We start from the raw sequence: 22,806 nt of genomic DNA on the forward strand, positions 1-22,806 counted from the left end.
AGCAGGTTTCGGAGTTCAGGGGGATTAAATGATCTCTGCCAGCATTGCCAAGCCCTCCTTGACAACATTTTCTAGAGCCTTCTGTCACTGAAGGACAAAAGCTGAATCCAGGCAGTTGCCTGGTGGTTCCATCCACTTCAGCCAAACAGGCGTTTTGGGCTGAATGCCCCTCTAGCACAATGAGAATAATGGAAATTACAGCTGATTTACTATGCAACTCTGCTTCTGAGCCAAATGGTTTCCATCTGAATATGAAGCAAATTTGCCAGTGTGCTGGTGTAATGAATGCACCATCTCTTTGCCCCTTCTGTGCCTCTGCAGTCAAATATTTGCTAGAAAGTCCAGCATTAGATAAAAATCAGGAAGTGAAGGGTAGAAGTCAGAACTTTAAAGTTTCTCTAGATTTTACTTAGTATATAATAGTAGCTCAAAGTGTTGGGAAATGGATAAATTAAAAGAATGGAAACCTGCTCTGTGCAGATGAGCCCAGCTGTGTGTGTATGCCATAGGCTTGCTTCAGCAGGGTCAATATGCCAGGAGTAGTAGGAATTGAGTTGTACTGTTTCATCTTGAGATAAAATGTTTGGTCCTGTGGCCTTTTGAAAAACCTGCTGGAAGTCTGAAAGCACTGTAGCATCTTTTTATGAACCTGTTGCCAAAACCTCTGCAGTGAGGCCCCTGTGCATCAGTAGCACAGAGACAGATAAAGCCTGATATAAATTTGTGCTGTTGGCAGAGTGGTAATAAAGATGCATGTTGGGAGGGTTAAGGGGCATTTGAGAGGACAGCAGGGGCGGGGGATGAGATGGATCTTTGACAAGCCTCTGAGTCCTCTAAAATCTGTTAGTCCTTCCCAGCCCCCAGATAGTCTGTGATTAGAAAGACACGATGATGGCTTGGGTCCACCAGCTCTTGAGCTGTGATTGCAGTAGGGAAGTGGGCACACAGAAGTTGTGTGGCAAATCCTAACTGATGGATGAGTTCCCATGAGAAATGGGGTTATTATGCAGTACGGGTGGTGGTCCTAAAAGCAGTTCATTTGATTAGGATGTCATTACGTGAAAGATTAAGAGTACTTTTCATTTATGTGGGATGCTGAAGCTATTGCCAAAATCCAGCTTTTGGTCACTGATTCTGGTTGTATAATGATGACTGCTTTGTGATTCTGAGGATTGTAGCCTCTTAGCTGAAAACAATGTCAGGAAGAGGTTCTTCAGCACTGTTTGCTGCAAGTGCAAACACTTTTATTTTCTCTGAGCTCTCTGTTAGATTGCCCAGCTGGGTCTTTGTCAGGTATGCAGACATAACAGGTCAATCTAAGTGTTGCTTACTCAGATTCAGAGTGATGCACTGGGCCATACTTGCCGTTGTCTTTGCTTGAGTTTAGTTCCATGACTAACATTGTCTTTTTTTTTGGTCTCAAAATAGAATTCTCCATTACATGACAGTTTCCACTATATTGAAATACTCTCTTCTTTCTCATATTATTTCTACATGTACTTAACTGCTGAAGTGTCTGCTGCACTCTTCAGTTGCTAAGGAAATAGTTTCCTTTTCTTGATATATATTTTTAATGTCTCGGCCTATGCTTGTGGTGTAGGATCATACATCTTTGCACCTGGACAAATTTAAGTAGTTTTGGGACTAGTAATTCTTGCAGACTAGATGTCTTGCAAAGGCGTAAGAAAGAGCAGAAAGGAGAGAAGAGCTCTAATGGAGTCAGGAAGAGAGCGATTTTTGATTTCGTTTACTTAATTCTGAGCAGTTAAACAAATTTGTACACTGTAGTCACATACAATCCCTGTCATAACAGATTTTTTTTTAAAGAAGATTATTCTATGTAAATATAAACCATAAATGCACATAGGGAACTAAAGAGCCTGTGACGCAGTGTGAGGAGGAGTTAAGCTGAGATTACAAAGCTTTGCTGCACTCCTAACCTGAGATATGGCTTTGGTGGTGGCTTCTCCTGGATACTCATACAACTCTGAAACTCAAAATGTATCATATTTTAGTGATGCTTAAAGGTTAAGATTTACTGTCCCAGTATTACCAGTGGAAGAGAGGCAGCTTATTCAAGGGCAAGCTCTGTGTCACGTCTCTCTCTTTTTTCATCTCAAAACAGTGGCTCAAGGAGAAAACTGTTTTAACAGTGTCCCTTAGGAGGAAGCAAGGAGATGTCACCCCAGGTATTTAAGTTTAGTCCAATGTGACATTAGAACATGGAAGAGGTAGAGATGGCAAAGCACGATAGTTAAACAATCAATGTTTTATTGATCACTTAAAAGCATGTAACCACGTCGACATACAGTCTGTGCTCTGCCTCTCTTAAGCTACAGCTGAACTCTTTAAACCTGCCTGCCTCTCAAATGAAAATTGGATGGTTTGCATTGCCTCAGTGAAGTGGAAAAACAGGAGAAGAGGAGAAAGCTTAAATGAAAAGCTGTCTGTAAGATGAAATGAAACATTTTAGTTTGGGGAAATGAAGGGTCAGTTGCAAAGCAGAAGCGGGGAACTACTAGATAAAACCGGGATAGTTTTCAGGTTCATGAAGTTAATTTTTCTCACTGATTTGAGAAGATGAAGAGAGTGGTAAAACTGCTATCCAGAGGGATTCTCAGATTAGTCGGCATCATCTCTCCAACTGAGACTTTCCGTTTTGAGCCAATGGTGAGGGTGTTTGCTAAAGCAGGAGTCAGAACATGGGGATCCCATCCCCTGGTGAGGGTGTGTGTCTCCAGGCTGGAGCACCAGTTCTGTCACCTGCCTGAAGGAAGCTTGGGGACCTCAGTTCCAATCTCCGTTTTTAAAAGCCCATCCTGTTTGACTCAAATGGAAACACTGTCTCTTGAGTGGCTGTGGAGCACGGAAGGCAGAATGCCTATTGTGTATGTATCTGAGCTGAAAGAGCACCTCTCCCCAGGGTAACCTCAGCCATCCTGACCTGTGTCTCACTTGCAGCAGTCGCCTCGTCACCAGTACACAGCTTTGGCAAGGGAGGGAAGGGGAAGGAGAGTTTCCCTCACGGCAACTCTGTGCACTTTGGAGTTTTTGTGCTGGCTGGTGACTGCAGCCATACTCCTGAAAGGTGTGTTCAGATCCTTTTGGCATAGGGGAAACAGGAATTTGCTTTCAGCTGTCTATGAGTACTCTCAATTACTCAGAAAAAAAAAGGAGACAACACTGTGACTGTAGTGTCCAAGAGTCAGAAGCAAGCACAGTTTTTCTAAACAAAACCTTTTAACAAAAGTGGTTGCAAATGCAGTCTGAATTTATGATGATTGAAATGGCATTTGGGGATGAATGAAGCATTGTGAATGCATATCTACCTGTATCTGTATGGCAGAGGGCGAGGTGTGATACAAATGAAGGCTGGGTCAAAGACAGCTTTTAGACTCACATTTGATGGTGTCAGGAAGTCTGGAGTTTGCAGTTCCTGCTGCTCCTGGTAAAAGGCATGTAGAGGTTTTCAATATTCAGATCTAACTTTGCCATTCTTTGAATACAGATGATCATTAATATTTTAAAAATTAGTATTTCAGTCTGCTTGTGAAGAAACAATGCTCTCGTGCTGAATTGTCCTTGTTTTCCTCTTCTAGAGCGGTTGTTTTCTTCAGGAGAAATTCATTAATGTTTAAGTGCTTCTGAAATCACAACTCTCTTGACGAATTTTATTGAAGATCTCCTATCTGAAACTTGTAAGGGTGAACTCTCACCACTTGTAACAGAAAGGGACATCTCTCACAAGTAACAATTCAAACTGCTGATAAATACTTGTCTGGCTGACATCAGACATTGCAATATGTGCTGGTCCGGTGATGTTTTCCCATGAAACATGCAATTTTACCTCATTGAATAATGGCATTTGGCTGTGTGCGTGTATAAACTGAAAACCTAACACAACCTTAAGCATGGCTGCTATGTAAATAATCAATAAAAATAATGGCATTGGCCTTATTCGGAGGATTGAGAAATTTTTGTAAAACTCTTGGAAAGGTGTGAGTGAAATATACTGATAAGACAGAAAGCATCTACCTCTGTCAGTATTTGATTTATATTTGCCATGGGATCTAAGTGTCTGCTTTCAAAGAAGAAAAATACCTGAAACAAAATCAAGAAATACAGTCCTAAATGATTCTCTGTGAAGTTACTTGGAGGGATCAGTCAGTTCTTGGCTATTTTAATTAGCTCACCTGTGGATTTAGCAGATGGGAGTCAGCTTTCAGTTTTGACAATTGACAAGGAAGAGGGGCCATCACTTAGCAGCAGCTGCAACTGGACTGTGGGAAACTGGCAGAGATGTCTTCCTAGGAACTGCTAGCTTAGAGGAGAGCCCATAATGAGGAGGTCTGAAACACATCACTATAGTCAGCTGTTTTCTTGCCTTCAAGGTTTTAAGCTCCTGGCTGTTAGTTAGGGCTGAAAAGATTTGACAGCTGCTTTGGGAAATGGTGAGCAATGTATTTTTTTGTTGGCCATTCTCATTCAGTTATTAATAGTTTGCTTCCTTCTCACATAATGCTATCCAAACTCTTGAACATGAAAAGGACAGACCTGTTGAGTGGCACTGGGCATTTGGATTGTGCAGCCATACTGGGCCACCTACTTGGGTAGACGATTTATTCTCTTTTTATGTAACGCTGCAGGTTAGTTTGCTTTTCTTCAATATGATAGCTAAACTTTAAGTCTGTTAGAGAGAAACACAGGAAGAAGAGTTCACATTATCTTAGGCAATTTATGCAGGGAACTTTCATCTGAGCATAATGTAATTGTCAGTTTATAATTTCAAGAGCTGCGCAACCCTCATGCATTGGGGGCAATGAGCATTGTATTTGTGTAGATTAGTTTGTGAGTGGGCACTTGAAGGTAGCTGAATGACTCGTAAGCTTTTGATAAGCTCTGATTAATTTGAATGCATTTGAAAATACATTTGATTCCTCTCTTGGAAAGTAAAATACCTGTCAATCACTGTAAGCCTAAATACAGAAAGCAGATAAATGAAAACAGAGGGGAAAAAAAGTACATGAAAGGAAGACAGTGGCTAAGAGGAAATTATCTTAATGGCAAGCTAGTGTCTAAAATGTAATCACAGAAAACAAACTATATAATTTCACTGTTCCCTCAACACATCATTGCTTTTCTCAGCTCTACAACCTCTGCATCCATTTCAGATCTCAAGTGAAATCATGTCTGAGTTAGAGGTGGGGAAAAAAATCCCAAATCCTTGACTCTCACAAATTGCCTGGTTTCTTTCAGGAAGCACTTAATAAATGGCAGCAAGCCACAGGGAGCTTGGAGAAACAGACTCTGACTCTTGAGAAGGCACGTTGTACAGATTATATGACATTTTGTATAGTTGTAATTTAGGTGACAGAGAGGCAAGTTCCTGCTGTGCCTTGGGCTCTTCTTAAAGCAGTTTTTGAGATAGTGTTGTCTACCCAAGAATGCAGGTAGTATGTTGATCTGGAATAAAAGATGACACTACATGAACTGGTTGGGTGTCTGGCATGTGCACACAGCTAGAAAAGCACCCCATGTGCTAAAAGAAAGAGGAAAAAACCCAAACCCAACCAAACAAACATGAAAATAGTATTTTATAAGAGTTGCTGCTAGAAACTGCTGACACTTGGCTGTCAAAAAGAATAAACATTCTTTTTTTCCTCAGGTACTAGAAACAAGAAGTTTCTACAGAGCATTTGTCATCTTGATGGACATAGTAGTTTTCAGGGGGTATAACATTCCTCCACTCTGCTGGCATAATTTCCACAAAGCTCATCTGCACATCATGTATTTGTTTGTAACAGCTACTTTTCATCTCAGAAATAATGAATTTCTAGTAGATCTTTAGCAATATATATTTTAATGGGTTTTTTTCATATTGCTCTTGCATTCTTTTTATGTTAGTAAAGGAGGTTGCTAAATGAGCTGTAATTGTGTCTATCTGAACTATTGATCAGTGTGGTTTTTAGTTTTGGCTGTGTAGTTGTCGAAGTTTACTAATGACAATGTTTTAGAGCCTATTTGGGGGAAGAGACATCTCTTGATGCCTCAAAACTCGCTAGTGAGCCTGTTGTAGATCAGGCAGGTTTTTTCTGTTATTTCCACTAATTGCTTTGGGCATAATTCTGTCTTAGTTTCAGTAATATTTTTGTGAAAGCTTTTTCTTTTCCACTCAACACTAACACAGCCTGTAAACATGGATTAGAACAATGAGTTTTACATAGAGGAGTAGAGTCTTGAGTTGTGCAGAACTTCTAAGTAACTAGTAGTGACATGATTAAATGCTAATACTTGAGTTGGTACTTCTAGAATTTGTAATTAGGCTACAAAGCAGGCTATCACAGAGAAGAGCTTCAGTACTGCTGAAGCTGATAGTGCTCATGTCAGTAACATTTAGCCCAGATGTTGTTCTGTACAGACTAAAAACCTTGTTTCCTCTATTCATCTGGGTAGCATGGATGCTCATGAAATTATGAAGTTGTGTCTCTTCCAAACACTTGTATATTAATGATCCAGAAGTCTAGTTTTTTGGAAAGTAAGTAGGTACTGCTCTGTCTGAAGGGCAGGGTGACTCCCCACCTTGACAACAAAGACCTCTTGCGAGAACAAAAGGGTTGTGCCCATCCGTGTGTTGGCTCCTGGGCTGTGTGTCTCCCAGGTGTACCTGAGGTTTGCCAATACCAGCACTCCTGGTACCAGCACAACTTTACAGCCCCATTACCAGGACCTTCTGAATCTTAGTTTGCTTCAAATTTTCAGATTATTAATCAAAACTAGAGATGTTTGGGATTGCCCAGGAGGGATGTGGCATTAACTGGAGGGAAACCATTCCTCTTCAGAAGCAGAAACCAAATTCTGCTGCTGTAACAAATAAAACTAGAAAGCCCTTAATGCCGTCCACAACATTATTGCGTACTTGTGCTTTCCTTGCACGGCCCCAAGTCTCATGCACCAAATGCATTTCAGCACAATGCTGAAACCCAGGGTCAAAGACAAAACAGCATGGGACTACAGTGGGTGATCTGCATCAGCCCTTTAGCAGGTATGTGGACTTTGAGGATTGTGCCTTGAAACTTGAGCTGCATAATGGGATCTGCACTCTCACCTGTCAGAAATGTGACCTGTGTACTTCTCCGCCTCCACAGCCCAGAGGTACTACCGAGACTGGCATTTAACCCAGCAATTGTCTATGGCAATAGATAATGGAAGTGAAACCCCTTGCAGATATTGGTGGGAAGCTTCATAAGCCTGCAATGTTACTCCTGTATTTTATAAGAAGGTAGAACCAGTAATTCCCTCCTTTCTGACAAACCATCACATATAATTGCAAAAGACACAGTCTTCTTTCTACACCTTTTTCCCTGACACCTGCTAATACACTGCAATAGGGATTCTTCATCATTGTACCCTACACTGATCACATGCAGCTTTGGTTTCTTTAACATCAGTGTCAAAACCATTTTTATTGCCAAGTCTTCTGTCTTTTTCCTTTTTTTCCCCTCTTGCTTGAAAGAAAAAAAATAAAAGAAGATTGGATCCAATTTTCATCGAACTAACATGAGCCTGAAGATATTTTCATCAGTTCTTGGCAGATCCTAGATGGACTGTGTAATCATAAATGCCTTTTCATGATTGTTTTCCTCACACTTAAGTTCATTTTCTGTGGGCACTGTATGAAATAATTTTAAGCTTTTAATTGTTTATGATATCTGGCACTTCCAGACTCTGTGAATGTTTCTGTATCTGTGAAAGAGAATTATTAAGCACCAGAGAAGAAGGCTGCCATGCTACTTGCTGTTAATGCTGAGGAAGACCTGCCAAATCTTGCAGTATTTGTGCATGCTATAGAAGTGGAAAGAAGGGAAGCTTGCAGAGCTAATAATAGCAGCAGCTTTGTGGCTGGGAGCCTCATAATTGTAACTCCATGATGACAGTCTGATTCAAAAACATGATGAAATCCGTATTTCTATCTATTCCTGTGGGTCTTGGATCAGTCCTTACAAATCAAAATTGAAAAGAAATTTGGATGCTTTTGCACAAGACCAAAAGATCCTTTCCACTTCAGATGCAGGCAGGTCTTTTTTAGCATTTGACAGGTTAAGGTTTTCACAATGTGTTTAAATGAAGCATCCCCTGGTCTTTAAGCCTGTATCATGCAGTGATGGCACATAGGGCGAGAATATGTTTGCTGCTGCAGTATTTTTATGCTGCCTTGCCTTTCTGTTGATTACCTTCTTGGCAACGTGAGGAGAAGTAAAGAATATGACTTGCCTTGATTTGGCAGGCAGCGTCGTTCTAGCAGGGCTCATGAACAGCTAACAGTTCAGAGGTGGTGAAACCCCTCAATGGGCTGTTCATTACAAGAACAACTACAGACAGTGGACTTCGTAATTCCCTGTGTGCACCAAGTGGGCTTCCCTATTGTACCAAAGCAACATGTCATTTTTTGGTGTTTCAGTCAAACTTAGGGAAGTTCCAAAGTGATGTCAAATCTATGTAGTACTACACACTAGTGGCTTCTTGGTCCTGCCTCTCCCCATATGCAAGTGAAGAGAATAATAATGGTAAACCTTTGTCTGAAATAGCTGAGCAGTCTGCTCAAATGATTAAGGTTCAGATTTTCAAGCCTTTATTGTATTTTCTTCTGATGTGTTTCCCTCTGGTATTTCTTCTATCGCTTGCATTGGGAACATTTCCTCAGTAGTGAGTGATGCGGCTGTTCCAGATTTGGCCTATGTCATTATTTAAGGTTGCCTAGGAATGTTGAAGGAGGCAATAAGAACAAAGCTTTTGTATGTGGCACTTTACTACAAATTTGTTTGCTGCTTCCAAATACTTTTAACTCCTGAGCAGGATACCAGTTTTGTCTGTTTGATAGCCCTTAATGGCTTTCTCTACCAAGAATTTGCCTGGCTATTGAATGCATGCAGACTTCTTTAATTAAATTCTACAATTTAATCCTAGCTCTGAATGAGAGTGAGAATTTAAGCACTGAGCGCTACCTATTAAAGATACTGGAAGGTAGGAGATAATTGAAACATCTGCAAAGAGTTAAATTCAGAAAGGTTAGAGTTCAGCTGAAAATTTCATATTAGTAATACTATTTTCTAAATACTTCACAGTCATAACTGAATTGATGTAATACTTCTGTAGAGATTTTTAAACATAAGACCCTAGAATCATTTTAGGAAAGGGAATTTTTAAGTTTATGAGAGAACAAGGGACCAAAATGTTTATCCTCCCTGATAAACAACACTGGAAAACTGGTACACAATGGATGAGGAAAAGACTGAGGTATTCAACAACTTTTGCCTCAGTTTTCAACAGCAGCCTCTTTACCCACACCTCTTGAGTGGATGGGAAGCAGGATGGGGACTGGGGGGCAAAGTCCCTCCCACTGTAAGTAAAGATCTGGTTCATGACCACCCGAGGAACCTGAATATACATAAGTCTATGGGACCCAGTGAGATGTATCCCAGAGTCCTGAGGGAATTGGCAGATGTAGTTGCCAAGTCACTCTCCATGATATTTGAAAAGTCATGGCAGTCAGGTGAAGTCCCAGGTGACTGGAAAAAGCATTGTACCCATCTTTAAAAAAGGATAGAAAGGAGGACTCTGGGAACTACCAACCTGTCAGACTCAGCGCTGCGCCTGGGAAGATCATGGAACAAATCCTCCTAGAAGCTGTGCTAAGGCACAAGGAAGACAGGGTGGTGATTCAGGGCAGCCAGCACGGCTTCACCAAGGGCAAGTCCTGCCTGACCAACCTAGTGGCCTTCTGTGGTAGAGTGACTACGTCAGCAGGCAAGGTAAGGATTACAGATGAACCTGAGATTAGCTCAGTTGGTTTTAGCATGCTGTGTTATTAACACCAGGTCATGGGTTTGATCCACATATAGGCCATTCATTTAAGAGTTGGACTTCATGATCCACGTGGGTCCCTTAACTCAGAGTATTCTGTGATCATGTAATTTATCTGGACTTCTGTAAAGCCTTTGACATGGTCCCCCACGATATTCTCCTCTCTGAATTGGAGAGAGATGGATTCTATGGCTGGACTGTTAGATGAATAAGGAATTGGTTGGACAGTCACATCCAGAGGGTAGTGGTCAATGGCTCAGAGCCCCAGTGGACATTGTGAAAAGTGGTGTCCCTCAGGGGTCTGTACTGGGACTAGTGTTATTTAATATCTTCATTAATGACATAGACGAATGTATCGAGTGCACCCTCAGCAAATGTGCAGATGACACCAAGCTGAGAGGTGCTGTCAACACACCTGAAGGACGGGATGCCATCCAGAGGGACCTGGACAAGCTCAGGAAGTGGGCCCAGGGGAATCCCATGAGCTTTAACAAGGCCAAGTGCAAGGTCCTGTACCTAGATCACTGTACAGGACCTTGATACCTTGATATTGATACCCTGGTATCAATACAGGCTGGGAGATGAACAGATCAAGAACAGCCCTGCCAAGAAGGACTTTGGAGTGCTGGTGAATGAGAGGCTGGACATGACTCAGCAATGTGCACTGGCAGCCCAGAAAGCCAATCGTGTCCTGGGCTGCATCCAATGCAGCGTGGCTGGCAGGTCGAGGGAGGGGATGCTGCCCCTCTACTCTGCTCTGGTGAGATTCTGGTGTCCATCTCTGGGTTCTCCAGCAGAGGAAAGACATAGACCTCTTGGAGCGAGTCCAGAAGAGGGTCACCAAGATGATTAGAGGAATGGAGCACCTCTCCTATGTGGAAAGGCTGAGAGAATTGGGATTGTTCAGCATGGAGAAGGCTTTGGGTGACCTAATTGTGACCTTCCAGGACCTGAAGGGAGCCTACAACAAAAACAGAGAGGGACTTTTTACGAGAGCATGTGTTGACAGGACAAGAGGGGAATGGCTACAAACTGAAAGAGAATAGGTTTAGATTAGATATTGGGAAGAAATTTACTATGGGGGTGGTGAGACACTGAAACAGGTTGCCCAGAGAAGGTATGGATGCCCCATCCCCAGAATTTTCATGGACAGGTCGAATGGGTCTTTGAGCAGTCTGGTCTAGTGGAAACTATCCCTGCCCATGGCAGAGAGTTGGAACTAGATGAACGTTAAGATCCCTTCTAGCCCAACCCATTCTATGATTCTATTATTCTATTATTCTATGAAACTTGGTCTTGAATCAAAAAATAAAGGAATCTTTCATCAAGATGTGATGATGGATTCTGTGTTACCATCAAACCAGGTGTTTTTCTGAAAGATGTAACCTAGTGGTAACAATATTCCCCTCAAGGAATGCCTTCAGAGCAATCCTATGACCTACCTTATTCTGGAGGTCACATTGCCATCTGTTATTCTGGTCTTATCATAAAGAAATTATGAAAGTCATACTCATGAATAATGTCCAGGTTGTGTTACTTAAATGATGCTTGGGTTTCAGTGCTGAGCACAGTAAAATCCGTGTAACAGTTGCTGGGCACTCCACATTTCACAACCAAGTAAGATATTTCAAGTATTCATTTATGTCCACCTAATTTTTTAATACTTTGACCTTAATCTCTAAAAACATTGATTCTACAAATACAACTTGAAAATTCCATGATGATTAAAAAAGAGACAGAGTCTTTCCCCTTACTTAAGGCTTCATCTTCCCAACTACTTAATACTGAGGAAAGGGAAACATGCCAGGTGTAACTCAATGTTTCTTCCATGGACAGGGCTCATGCACAGGCAGGAGTGTGGCCACAGAGAGTGTGCTGTCGTACGTCTGTGGGGACATATGGGAGCAAGAGTGCACCAGAATGTGTTGTCACATTTCTCCACTTCTCTGAGTGCACTATCAAAAAAAGAAAATTGTTATTGAGTCATCATAACTGCTTGCCTTGGTTAAATGTTTATATGATTGCAAGAATCTATGCGTAACAGAGCTATTTTTCAAGGTTTTGGCAAATCTAGGCTGATCTCTCCACAACACTCAAATTTCTGGTATCTTGGGAAGCTTCCCTGTGGAGGCACAAGATTCAGCACCTTTTTAATAAAAATGGAATTATGAAATGAGATTGGAGATTGGACATGTGAAATATACAGTTTTAGGCCTGGTGTTTAAACTTCATGTTATTTCATCTCAATTCTGGTTCTTTGTTCATATTTTGGTCTTGACATACTGTTAAAATGCTCCCACTAGATTTTTTTCTGCATGCTTAGGTCTTGAAGAGCTCGATGTTGTGGGGAACTACATAACTTGTAAAGTCCCCTCTGTTTGCGCGTACATGTATAATACACGGGCTGGGAGATTTTGAGGGTACAAAACCCTATACCTTCCCAGACAGAAATGACTGCTTGGAGAGAGAGAGAAAGAGGGACTGTTCTAAAAGCTGTCTTGGGATCTTTGCCATAATATTTTGGGGTTTAACTTTCATTAAGATCCGTATGTGTAGCCCTGTCAAATTCCACATGAAAATTTCTGTGTAGGTCCAAACTTCTCTTCCTTACAACAAATGAAATATATTTTCTTTTCCTTTGTACTCTTACTGCTTGTGGGAGCTGGTGTACATACAGTGGCATAACAACTACATTTTCTGAATAACCTAGCTGCTGCTTAAGCTGTTTAACCACTTAAAAATTGTGTTTTCTTTAACATTTGTAAGAAAACAGTCCATTTAAAAATTATTTGTATTTATAAGGATTTGCATTTAATCTTTAAAATATGCAGAAAAACATTCCAAAATTGAGTTAATTAAAGTCTTTTCAATTACTTTGGAGGTTTGCATAGTTATAACATTTTTTCCTTAATACATAAATATGGAGCTGTCTGAAGAAAATATGGCATCGGGGAACTTGCAAAAAAGGAGACAAATGACAGCTTTGCCGGGGGTCCCTAAACAGAAGTTGCTCTCTGACAGCTATTTATCCACAGTCTTAGGAGTTAAAAGGAGCCAACCCAAAAGCTGGAGGTGATGTCCCCTGGCAAATGTGCTTAGGTTTGATTTGCACCGCATGAGTGCAGCTTGTCACATAAATGCATACATGTCAAAGATGTCAGGCAGGATGGGAGACCTGAGGGTTGCATTTCTGCATTCATGCAGGTTGTTGCTGCTACTTCCCTCATCAGCGTGCCTGTAATAAATGTGGATAGAGCCTTCCTTAATCTTCATTCGTGAAGCCTAGCCATGATTGATGATGATACTTCCCTCATAGCTGGTGTAAGGCCTCACGTGGAAAATGGAAATCAGGGGTCTCGTTAGCGTGGTAGCAGTTACCCATGGCAAAGGCTATGTAATGCTCCCTCCGTATGCATTCCTCTTCCTGTGGCAGCCAGATCTCCTGAAGGAAAAGCAGTGAAGGTATGTTCAGGGTCCTGAGGCTGATCACCACTCAGCAGGGAAGCTGATGGCAGCTCATCCATGGCAGAGTGTACTTGGCATCCACAGTAAGGGGTGCCCAGGGTGGGTTCACCTAGGCAGTGCCATGGAGAGCAGTGGAAGCTGTGGATGGATAAGTGCTACCAACAGCTTATCTGTCTGTGCTCACCTTTTTGTGTTTGCTGGTAAATTCGTTTATCATGTACTCCAACAGGGGGATCATGCTGCTAGCTGCCTGAGGTGCAGTGGTTAGTATGGGTTGGGCCAGTCTGTTAATAAGTGATAGCTTGAGACTTGCTCATTGCTCTCTCATCTGCATGGTGCTGGAGCAGAGGCAGGTTCTGTCAAATAACTTACCTATTTATGTTACAAAAGCCAGTCATTAAAGAGTGAGAAGTGCCCCAGTGCACAAGATGCTGAATGGGCTGCGTAGAGCAGGGCTTGGCCCAGGCACAGACTCGGCAAAGCAGCCTGGCTTCTAGCTCTGTCGAGCCAGCCCTGTGAGGGTCACCATTGCACCAGCCTGTCATACATCCCTTCTGAGCATTTAAGGAAAGCACACAGTCCTGATATTTAACTCAGACTGAGACGACCTGCTCTCGTACAAAGTGATGTGAGCCCTGTTAACTGCACCTGGCATAGGATGTGGATGTCCACACCAGGACCAAACATACAAACTCCAGGAGAGGAAAGATTTTGGAGACACAGAATTTTGCAGAGACAAATTGCCTTGGCTTGTAGCTGCCTTGGTTTGCTGGGGCTTTGTGCCTCCAGAGCCAGCCTCGGCATGCTGGCAAGACCCCCAAGACCCCACCTGGCATCGCTTGGCTTCAGCAGGACATGCAGGGCAGTTGCCCTAATGCTGGGCTGACACTCGTCCGTCAGGTAAAGTGGGAGACTGCCGGTGTGTGGGAAGCCATTAACCTGCAGGATGGCATTGAACCTCCCTTCCCAGAGAGTGCTGTTCTTTCACTCGTAAGGATTACTCTGCTTTTGTCCACTTTCTACTGAGCTCACTACAGATTGAGTTTCCTGAGGGGAGAAAAAATAAAAACGCTGTCAAGTACCCTGTTTTCTTATTCTTATCTCATATTTAGTTTCCTAATTGCAGCTTGGAAATAAAATATCCTTCCTGCTAATTTTATTCTTTTGTATTTGGGAAATGCTGCCAAGTCTGACAACTTCTTCCTTCCAAAGATGCACTGTTAAGAAGTTTTTTCCCTGCTTCACAATTACAAAACTGTTAAGAAGCATTGGAGTCTGGAGAAACATTCATTTTGTGTGTGCCAGTGAAGCAGTGCTTATTAGCTCTAGCTTAATTTAAATCTGTCTGCAGCAGAGGGATGGGTTTATTTACACATTTCTTAATAATGATTTGAATCTGAAAGTTATTTCTGCAATGGATTGTAAGCTCTTTGAGAGGATTTTCCCAAAAGCAGCTAAAGAGATTAGGTATCAGCGTTTAGTAGAAGCTAGGGGCTGCATCTTCTACACTCTGTTATTGAAAACTTCAGTTTAGGGGACCTCTCATTTTCAGACAAAGTCTGCTTACTGGTTCTTGTTTAATGCCACACCGGAGGGTTTGTTTGCTTGGAAAATATCAATACTAATGTAAAATTCAAGGAGTTATTGAAGAGAATGTATTGCCATCACATACAAGGAAGAAACATTGACTGGCTGCAGGTTGGGACACTGTGAGGCTTTGATCAGTACTGTGAGACCCAGAGGCTGCTCCTACAGAGATCACTTAGCCTACAGGCTCAGGAAGGTATAATTAGGAGGGTAAATGGAAAATTAATGTTTTGTTGTGCAAAAAATGTTCCCTTTTGCATAGAAATAAAGAAATAAATCAAGATGTGAAGCTCTTCAAGCTTCTGAAGTAATCAAGCCATGAACAGCTTCCCCATGCCTTGCAAAGCCCATCCCCCATTGTCCTTGTGCTCTTGGCTGTGGGATTGGCTTGAGCTTTGCCTCCTCCCTGAACTGCACATTGCTTCTAGAAGAATGTGGGAAGGAAGGGAGGGCAAGAAGCACTTTGCAATCTGCCATTGAAGGGTCCAGAATAGTCTCTGCTGTACTGACACCATGAGTGGCCAAGGTGCACTAAAACTATATCAGATCTTTTGCAGTGAGTGAGCTCTGAGATGAGACTGATGAGAATGGCTCTGTACTATTAGAAACTTGGTGCTAAACTATGGAGTTGGGAAAACAAATATGAGAAGTCACTTTTAACACAAAATAGAGCTTCCTGAGGTCATTATATTTACAATAGCACTGCCTTGCTAACCTCTCAGAGCTGGAGAAATCTATTCTTTTTTTCTTTCCAGTGTTATAAGACAGATTGTGTCTGCTCTTAAATAATGAAATAAGCCAAGTTCCACACAACATAAGACATTCGAAAATGTTGCTATAAATGTGCAGAGGTTGTTCATTTCTCAGTTAAAACAGATTCTTTCAAATGATTCTTTCTCCAAGTTCTTCCCCCTTAACAAATGTGCAGTTAATCACAGAGTGAAATCTCTTTCCCCCTTTAGATTGTGTTCCGGAAAATCAGCGATGTCAAACGTGAAGAGGAGGAGAGGATGAAGAGGAAAAACGAAGCACCCCTGATCTTACCCCCAGACCACCCGGTTCGCCGGCTGTTCCAGAGGTTCAGGCAGCAGAAGGAAGCGCGGCTTGCAGCAGAGAGGGGCCGAGATCCAGACGACCTCGATGTGGAAAAGGGCAATGCTTTAGGGGAGCAATCCTCTGCTCGCTCAGTGGTCAAAGCCAGCGTAGTGACTGTACGGGAGAGTCCGGCGACCCCTGTGTCGTACCAGCCCGCTTCGACCTCTGGGACCTCCGACCAGGCAAAGCTGCAGGCCCCAACATCGGACCACGCAGGGTGTAAGGCCTCAGGGGACTACCCCCGACGAAAAGGCTGGGCCAAATTCAAAGAAGCCTGTGGGAAAGGTGAAGACTGGAACAAAGTCTCTAAAGCAGAGTCCATGGAGACTTTACCAGAGAGAACTAAAGCTTCGGGAGAAGCTACCCTGAAGAAGACAGACTCTTGTGACAGTGGCATTACAAAAAGTGACTTGCGCTTGGATAACGCTGGGGAGACGAGAAGCCCACAGGACCACAGTCCAGTCCTCACCGAGGTCAAGCACTCCTTTTATCCCATCCCAGAACAGACTCTTCAGGCCACCATGCTAGAAGTGAAACATGAGTTGAAAGAGGACATCAAGGCTTTAAACACAAAAATGACCAATATAGAAAACCAGCTTGCTGAGATACTTAGGATATTAACCTCAAGAAGAAGCTCCCAGTCGCCACAGGAGTTGTTTGAAATATCAAGGCCCCAGTCTCCAGAATCAGAAAAAGACATGTTTGGAGCTAGCTGAGGTGTTTCTTTTAAAAAACAAACAAACCAATAAACAAAGAAACAGCCCCCTAACACTTTACATTTAACCTTTCTAGAAAATGAGTGAGGGGCCAGTTCACTAAGCATGTTCCCTCTGTCTAAAAAGGTATGGTAACAGGAATTGCAACCTCATGTCAAGATGGCAGCTGACTTTGAAGCCTTTTTGACAGCAAGGGTACAGTTTCTGAAGTTTTTATTTTCTCCCTTGGTGCCCATTCCCCCTGACTCCCCCTCTCTCCCTTGGGATGTTGGAATAAGGATTCTGACAGCAGCAGCCATTGCTGTGAGCCCCAGGTGACCTCTGAGGTTTTTGGAGCATGCCTTACGTCCTTCGCTCGGGTTTTGCCTATATGAATAAGCACTTGCCAGGGTGCTTGTATTTTCAGCATTTGGTGGGTTGTTTGGTTTTTGATTTTTTTTTGTTGCTGCTGCTGTCACTTTCTCAGTCACCAGTACAGCATGTTTGATGTCACAGTATATTTTCATATATCTGTAATAATATAAAGAGCAGTAGCAGACGTATTCCACGTCAGTAGATTGTGTGCTATTCGGTACTGAAGTTTCTTTTGGGTAGTCAAGGAAGGGCTAATAAGACAAAAAAAAAGGTATTTTTTAATTGCAAACTGACATATTGCTAAAGCAATTACATTTAGCAACATCTTCAAAAACAGCCACAGTATTTCAGATCTGTTAATAAATGAAAAATTCCACAGTCTCATTTACTGGATCAAGGATACTGATTTTTCAGAAACGTAACTTCTGTCTCAGATGTCTTTCAACATTTGTTACTTTTGCTTTTAACTCCAGTTGCTGGAGGCCAGAGAGTTGGGTGTGCAGTGTACCTGAGTGCAGCCCACTGCACAATATATTGTGAACATCACTAACAGGTCCTGCAGATTTGCCTCCTGATGGAAATATGCTGTGGCATTTATGTCCTGGTTTTGCTAAGAATCTGCTCTTTTAATTCTTTTTAAATTATTATTCAGGAGTTTCTGTTTTGATAATGTTCATTGTAGCCAAAGGCTTTCACAGAATTTTTAACAGTTTTAGATTGTGGCATTTTCCTCTACATCCAGATGTATTGTTCCTGATCTAATCTAGCTAGGAAGCAAATGGATAGTAGAGGTAGAAATACAGTGCTTACTGTATGCAAGTGCTATTGTAGCAAGGAAACAAAGAGATCTGCTTCTTAAAGAAGGAGATGTTTCCAAAACTTATATTTTCATAACTTTTTTTGGAGGATGATTGAAGCACTTTACCAAAACTATTCTTCATTATTCATATAGGGTAGCATATCATGACTTGGGTTCTCACCTTGGAATATAGGTGTATATTCACAGTATATTCACTCCACTGATCTGGTATGTTCACTGCTTAACAGTAGATTAGAGTTCAGAAGTATGGTGCCGCACTTTCATGGGTTTTTATTTTTAACGGCAATAGGTCTTAACACTGTGTGTGTTGAGGCTCGTTCTTTTTCCATGGTACTAAGCCATTTACAAAGAAACACATGATTTTTTGGGGGGAAGATTTTGTTTGTGTACGGAAAAGGCAAGGAAAATGATCACTTTAAAGGATTTCTGCTGGCCTGATGCTTGCACAGTGCAATGCAGAACTGTGTCAGACATCCCTGGGGAAGTGTGAGGTCCACTGTTGACTGGCACAGTGGTGAGGCCATGCTGTGCAAAGCTACCATCTCAGGTCATGTGGTCAGTGTATTTATACCTGTTCCTGCAGTAACTGCCCTTGCTCTCAAAGATGCTGATTATTCCAAGTGCAGCACCACCATTTACAAGTCCAGAGGCAGATGGTTTAGGATTGACTTTCAAGGGTCTTACACCTTGGCTCAATATGGAAGTGCCCACAGACTGTGAATTCTTATCCAACGACTGAAACGTTGCTGAGAAACAACTCTCAGGATCAAATCTGTAGGTTACCTTCTTCCCTTCCACAACAAAAGGCAGTAGGGAGGTGAGTTGCTCTGAATCTAAGATGCCATTTCCTTAATTTATTTTTGATTCCATGTTTAGGTTTTTCCAGTGGTAGCTGGTGTCTTTTACAGTTGTGCCCTGCACACCTGCAGCGCTGAGGAAGTCTCTCTTTGACCAAAGCCATGCTGTGTGTTTGGTGCTTTAATCACTGTAAGTGGCTGCAGTTACCTGCAACAGCTATGGCATGGCTGCTGTAAGAAACCCATACATTCATGGTTTCAGTTAGAAACTGTTGAATGATTTTTTTCTTTTTTAGTCTCCTTTGTCAGTAAATTCCACCTAAGTAAACCCCAGGCGTACTGATATATAAGGATTTGTAATTGATTTCCAGAAGTTCCAGCAAGTTTTTAGAGACTGCCTTAGAGTCAGTTTTCTGATCCAGGCAAATTTCTCACCAGCATGATGTTCTTGACGCTTGGTTTGCTTCATAAAATTTTTAAAAGGCTGAAAGTCTTAGCAAGTCCTTTGTGAAAGTGTCACCCATTTACCTGCAGTTGGATAAACATGGACATTAGCTTATCCCAGGTGGACGAGGGAGGAAATATTTACAACCTCCTAAGTATGTGCCTACTATTTCCAGAGTGGCAGTGCGGACGTAGAGTTAAATAGCAATTGCAGGTTACCTGGCCCTTTGTTGCTGATACTGAATTGATGTTTCTCGGTGATATTTTTGTGTGCCCTCAGGGATATGCTAAAGGTTATTCTGGTGTTGCCTATTGCCCAGCCTGGAATCTTGGCAGGACCAGCCCCAGAAGTCCCATAATTATAATAATAATCCACTCCTGTGAACAAAGGCAGACAACTGCCCATTTTCTGAGGGTGCTTCTTGTGTAGCCTGATGCTCAGTATGATACTGAACTGCTGCACACCCCGTGTGACAGTGGGTGGGCACAGCACCGAGTCCTTTTTTAAGGCTTTTTTCAGACTCTTACAATGGCCTATAAAGTCATTTATTATCCATTTGTAAAGACTCTAAAAATTGTAACACACTTCTGAATTCCACTGAAAATGTAATGTCTTTGAAGATAAAGGCCAAATTAATTTTGTCGTGGTCATGAAACTGCAGAGAAACTCTGTTCCTTACAATGACACCTTCAGGGTGTCTGTTCTGTGTCAGCCCTGAGAGTGGTCAATGTCACTCAGATTTGTACAGCTGTTACCGAGATTAGGCCCATTTTTATGAACTGTCAGGCACTAAAACTAGTGGTAGGAGTGTGCATCATCTCTCAGTAACTTGTATTTGTTGCAAGAGTATTTGAAAATAAATGCTATCCAGGATGAGCTATCTAGGAATCTTTGGATTCCCTAGGCTACTGAGTGGTTAAAAAAAAAATTAACAAATCTATGCCCACTTTGGGACTAGTCACTCCTTTGAACCTTAGGCTAGTTTGGACCTGTGCTGTGGTGCCCAGGCACCGCTGATGCGACACTTTTCCTTTAAAGAGTGGCTGAAAGCACCTGTGTTACAAATCTGTCTTTCTCCACTGAGCCTTACACTCAGATGCCTGTGGCTGGACAGCATGTGTACCCACTATAATTGTTACATGTTCTTCCATTTTATTTGTCAGTCTTTTCTTTTTCTCTTGTTTCTCTGTACATGGTGGTTAAGCCTTTTCACCTAAATTACATTCCAGCTTAGAAATGAAGGATCTCTGAACATAAGAATCTGCCCCTTCACAAGCAAATGCTTGTACATACTATAAGAAAAAAACCCAAAGCCTCAGTTTTAACTGTGTTCTGGCACAGTGCTTCTACCATTTAACAACCTGCTAAATTACCTGCACCATTCTAAAAGAGATGATGTGTTCCATTTTGATATATGGTGTAATTAAATTTCAGTCAAAAGAAGGTAGTTGAGAAAAAGAGCCTGGGTTATGATTTGGTAAAATGAGAACTTTCTGAAAGTGCATGCTTGAATGGTGAGAAAGAATATGAATACACGGCACAAAAAAAAAGGATTAAAAAAGCAAAACGCAGCCCTCACCCCTGCCATGTTCAGATACATTTACTTCTGTCTGGTATTACATGTATACTTTTAAAAACACCATTCTTGCTTTACATCTCTTTCACAGTGCTGCCCTGAATCCCAGCGAACACCCTGTTTAACAGCTTGGAAGGTGATGTTCTGTTTCTACAGTACTTCCCTTTAATGAACTGAACAAGATATTTACTGCGACTATCTGGTGATATATTTTCGATCACTCTTAACCAATCTGTGAAAAAATTTAGTACATAATTTGTCTTTACTATGTAAACAGCGTGTATGATTACGCTTGTGCAGATGCGTGTACATACACACATATATATAATATCAATGTATAGTGAGTCTATGGATTGCATTTCTGTTAAGTAAAAGCACATTCCTCATTTAATGATTCCAGTTCAAGAAGGGAGCTTAAACCTTCCCGGTAGACATCCACAGAATGTCCTTGTTAGTGTCTTGTTAGTTAACTGTTGAACTTTTAAGGCCATGATTTTTGAATTTTCTAGTTGGCCTCAACTTCATACTGTGAGTCTAGTAAATAGTGTGACTAAGAGAAGATCTGACAAGGGTCATGATAATCAGGAAGAGAAATCCACATGAAATTGGAAAAACGCTGTATCCTAGTTGGTGGGGATAAGGCTCATAAGCCGGTATTTTTTGCTCACAGTATCTTTGAAGCCAGGATGCCCTGGTAGTGTTCCTCATGGCTTCTGCAAGAGAGATGATGGAATAAATGGAGTTATTTTTCCTGGTGCCAGGGGCTGTCTCAAAGGTGCTGAGCCTATCCTTCTTCTCATGGGCAGCATAACACATGGTTGCTGCACCTCTGCTTTCCTGTCCTGGTGTTAGGTGGCAAAAAGCATCTTCTACCTAATTCTTCATTTCCACGTAGTCTCCTGTAGGTGTATTGGCAATAACAAAGTCTGTGTTTTAGCTGCACTTATGATTCATTAAGACAAACATTTTAGAGAGAGTCCCATGCAGGAGAACCTCCAGAAATTTGAGGTGAGGCACAGTAGGATACTGTATCCTCCAATCTGACATAGTTTTGACCACATTGTTGTGGCAAGCATTGATTCAATTAAATAAAAATACAGCTTTTTTTGCAATAAGATATATCCAGCATTTAGCCTTAAGACCCTTTCATAAGTGATATAATTCAAACTGTGATTCCATTCTCCTTCCTTCCTAATGTTCTGTAGTATTTACAGTGTTGCCTAAAGATGAAGCACTTTGATTAGCTTTCTAAATCTAATGGAAATCACTTGCTGGTAATCACATTTCTTTCTCCACTTATTGCCTTCTTATTAGGAAAATTAATTACTCCAATAGCCCTCTCCCCTCATAAAGTAAAGAGACACAGCTATTGTCCAAACACTTTTGTACATCAGGGAGCCAACCGATCATACTGCAAAAGTGTCGGTCTCAAAGATATTTTTTTTACAGTTCAACAAAGCTAATGTGAATTTACCTGCAACTGTAATTTGTTTCAAGCTGATTGTTGAGTGTTTTGTAAACATATTTGATGTGTAATCCCAGAACACCTCTGTAACTGGATCTAAATGCCTAATGTTAACAGAACAGTTTGAGGTTTTCACTAACTGTTCTGAAAGGCTCATGGTTTTTTTTTCTTCTTCCCAATAAATCTGTGACCACTAACATAGAAAAAGAATCATTTTAGCTGTAGATGAAAGAAGTTCAATAATCTTGTATCAGGATGAACTGCTATATAAAGAAGTTTTCTAATGAATGTGTTATATTATCGTACCTACATAAAATCAATATTTGTACATCTGTTGGAGACCTGTCTGCGTTCCAATATTTAGCCACCACTGCATGGACACTTGATTGATATGCAGCTAATGCAGTTGCTTTGGCGCTTTTCAATGTACTTCACTTGCTTTTATCCTTTCAGAAATCCACCAAATACTCTTGGTTCTTTTTCTTTGCATTTGTCACTTTGTTCAATGAAGCATGACTAGAAAAAGAAAACGAGTAGATACTATTTTTGTGGTCAGCAAAGCAGCTGCCAGTAGATAAACAGTGTGTGTATGTATGTATGCACACTGTCTGGGAATGTTTCTGTT

The 22,806-nt window shown here is 41.5% G+C and overlaps 1 protein-coding gene across 3 annotated transcripts in view; it reads left to right on the plus strand.

Moving 5' to 3' along the window:
- KCNH1 (potassium voltage-gated channel subfamily H member 1) overlaps positions 1-22,449 on the plus strand; it is a 185,262-nt gene extending 162,813 nt beyond the window's left edge. Inside the window, exons 11-12 of one of the 3 annotated variants that reach the window (XR_004356274.1) lie at positions 15,876-17,136; positions 20,808-22,449. Coding sequence is in view for 1 of the 3 variants with exons in the window: in XM_032683850.1 (XP_032539741.1) it covers positions 15,876-16,724 (849 nt within the window). In the remaining 2 variants the exon portion in view is untranslated. Of the gene's footprint in view, positions 1-15,875 lie in introns of all 3 variants that reach the window. The other 2 variants (XR_004356275.1, XM_032683850.1) reach the window with 2 other exon arrangements.
- The last annotated feature ends 357 nt before the right edge of the window (positions 22,450-22,806 follow it).

The sequence above is a fragment of the Chiroxiphia lanceolata genome, chromosome 3 (genome assembly GCF_009829145.1).
Source record: "Chiroxiphia lanceolata isolate bChiLan1 chromosome 3, bChiLan1.pri, whole genome shotgun sequence".
Taxonomy (NCBI): domain Eukaryota; kingdom Metazoa; phylum Chordata; class Aves; order Passeriformes; family Pipridae; genus Chiroxiphia; species Chiroxiphia lanceolata.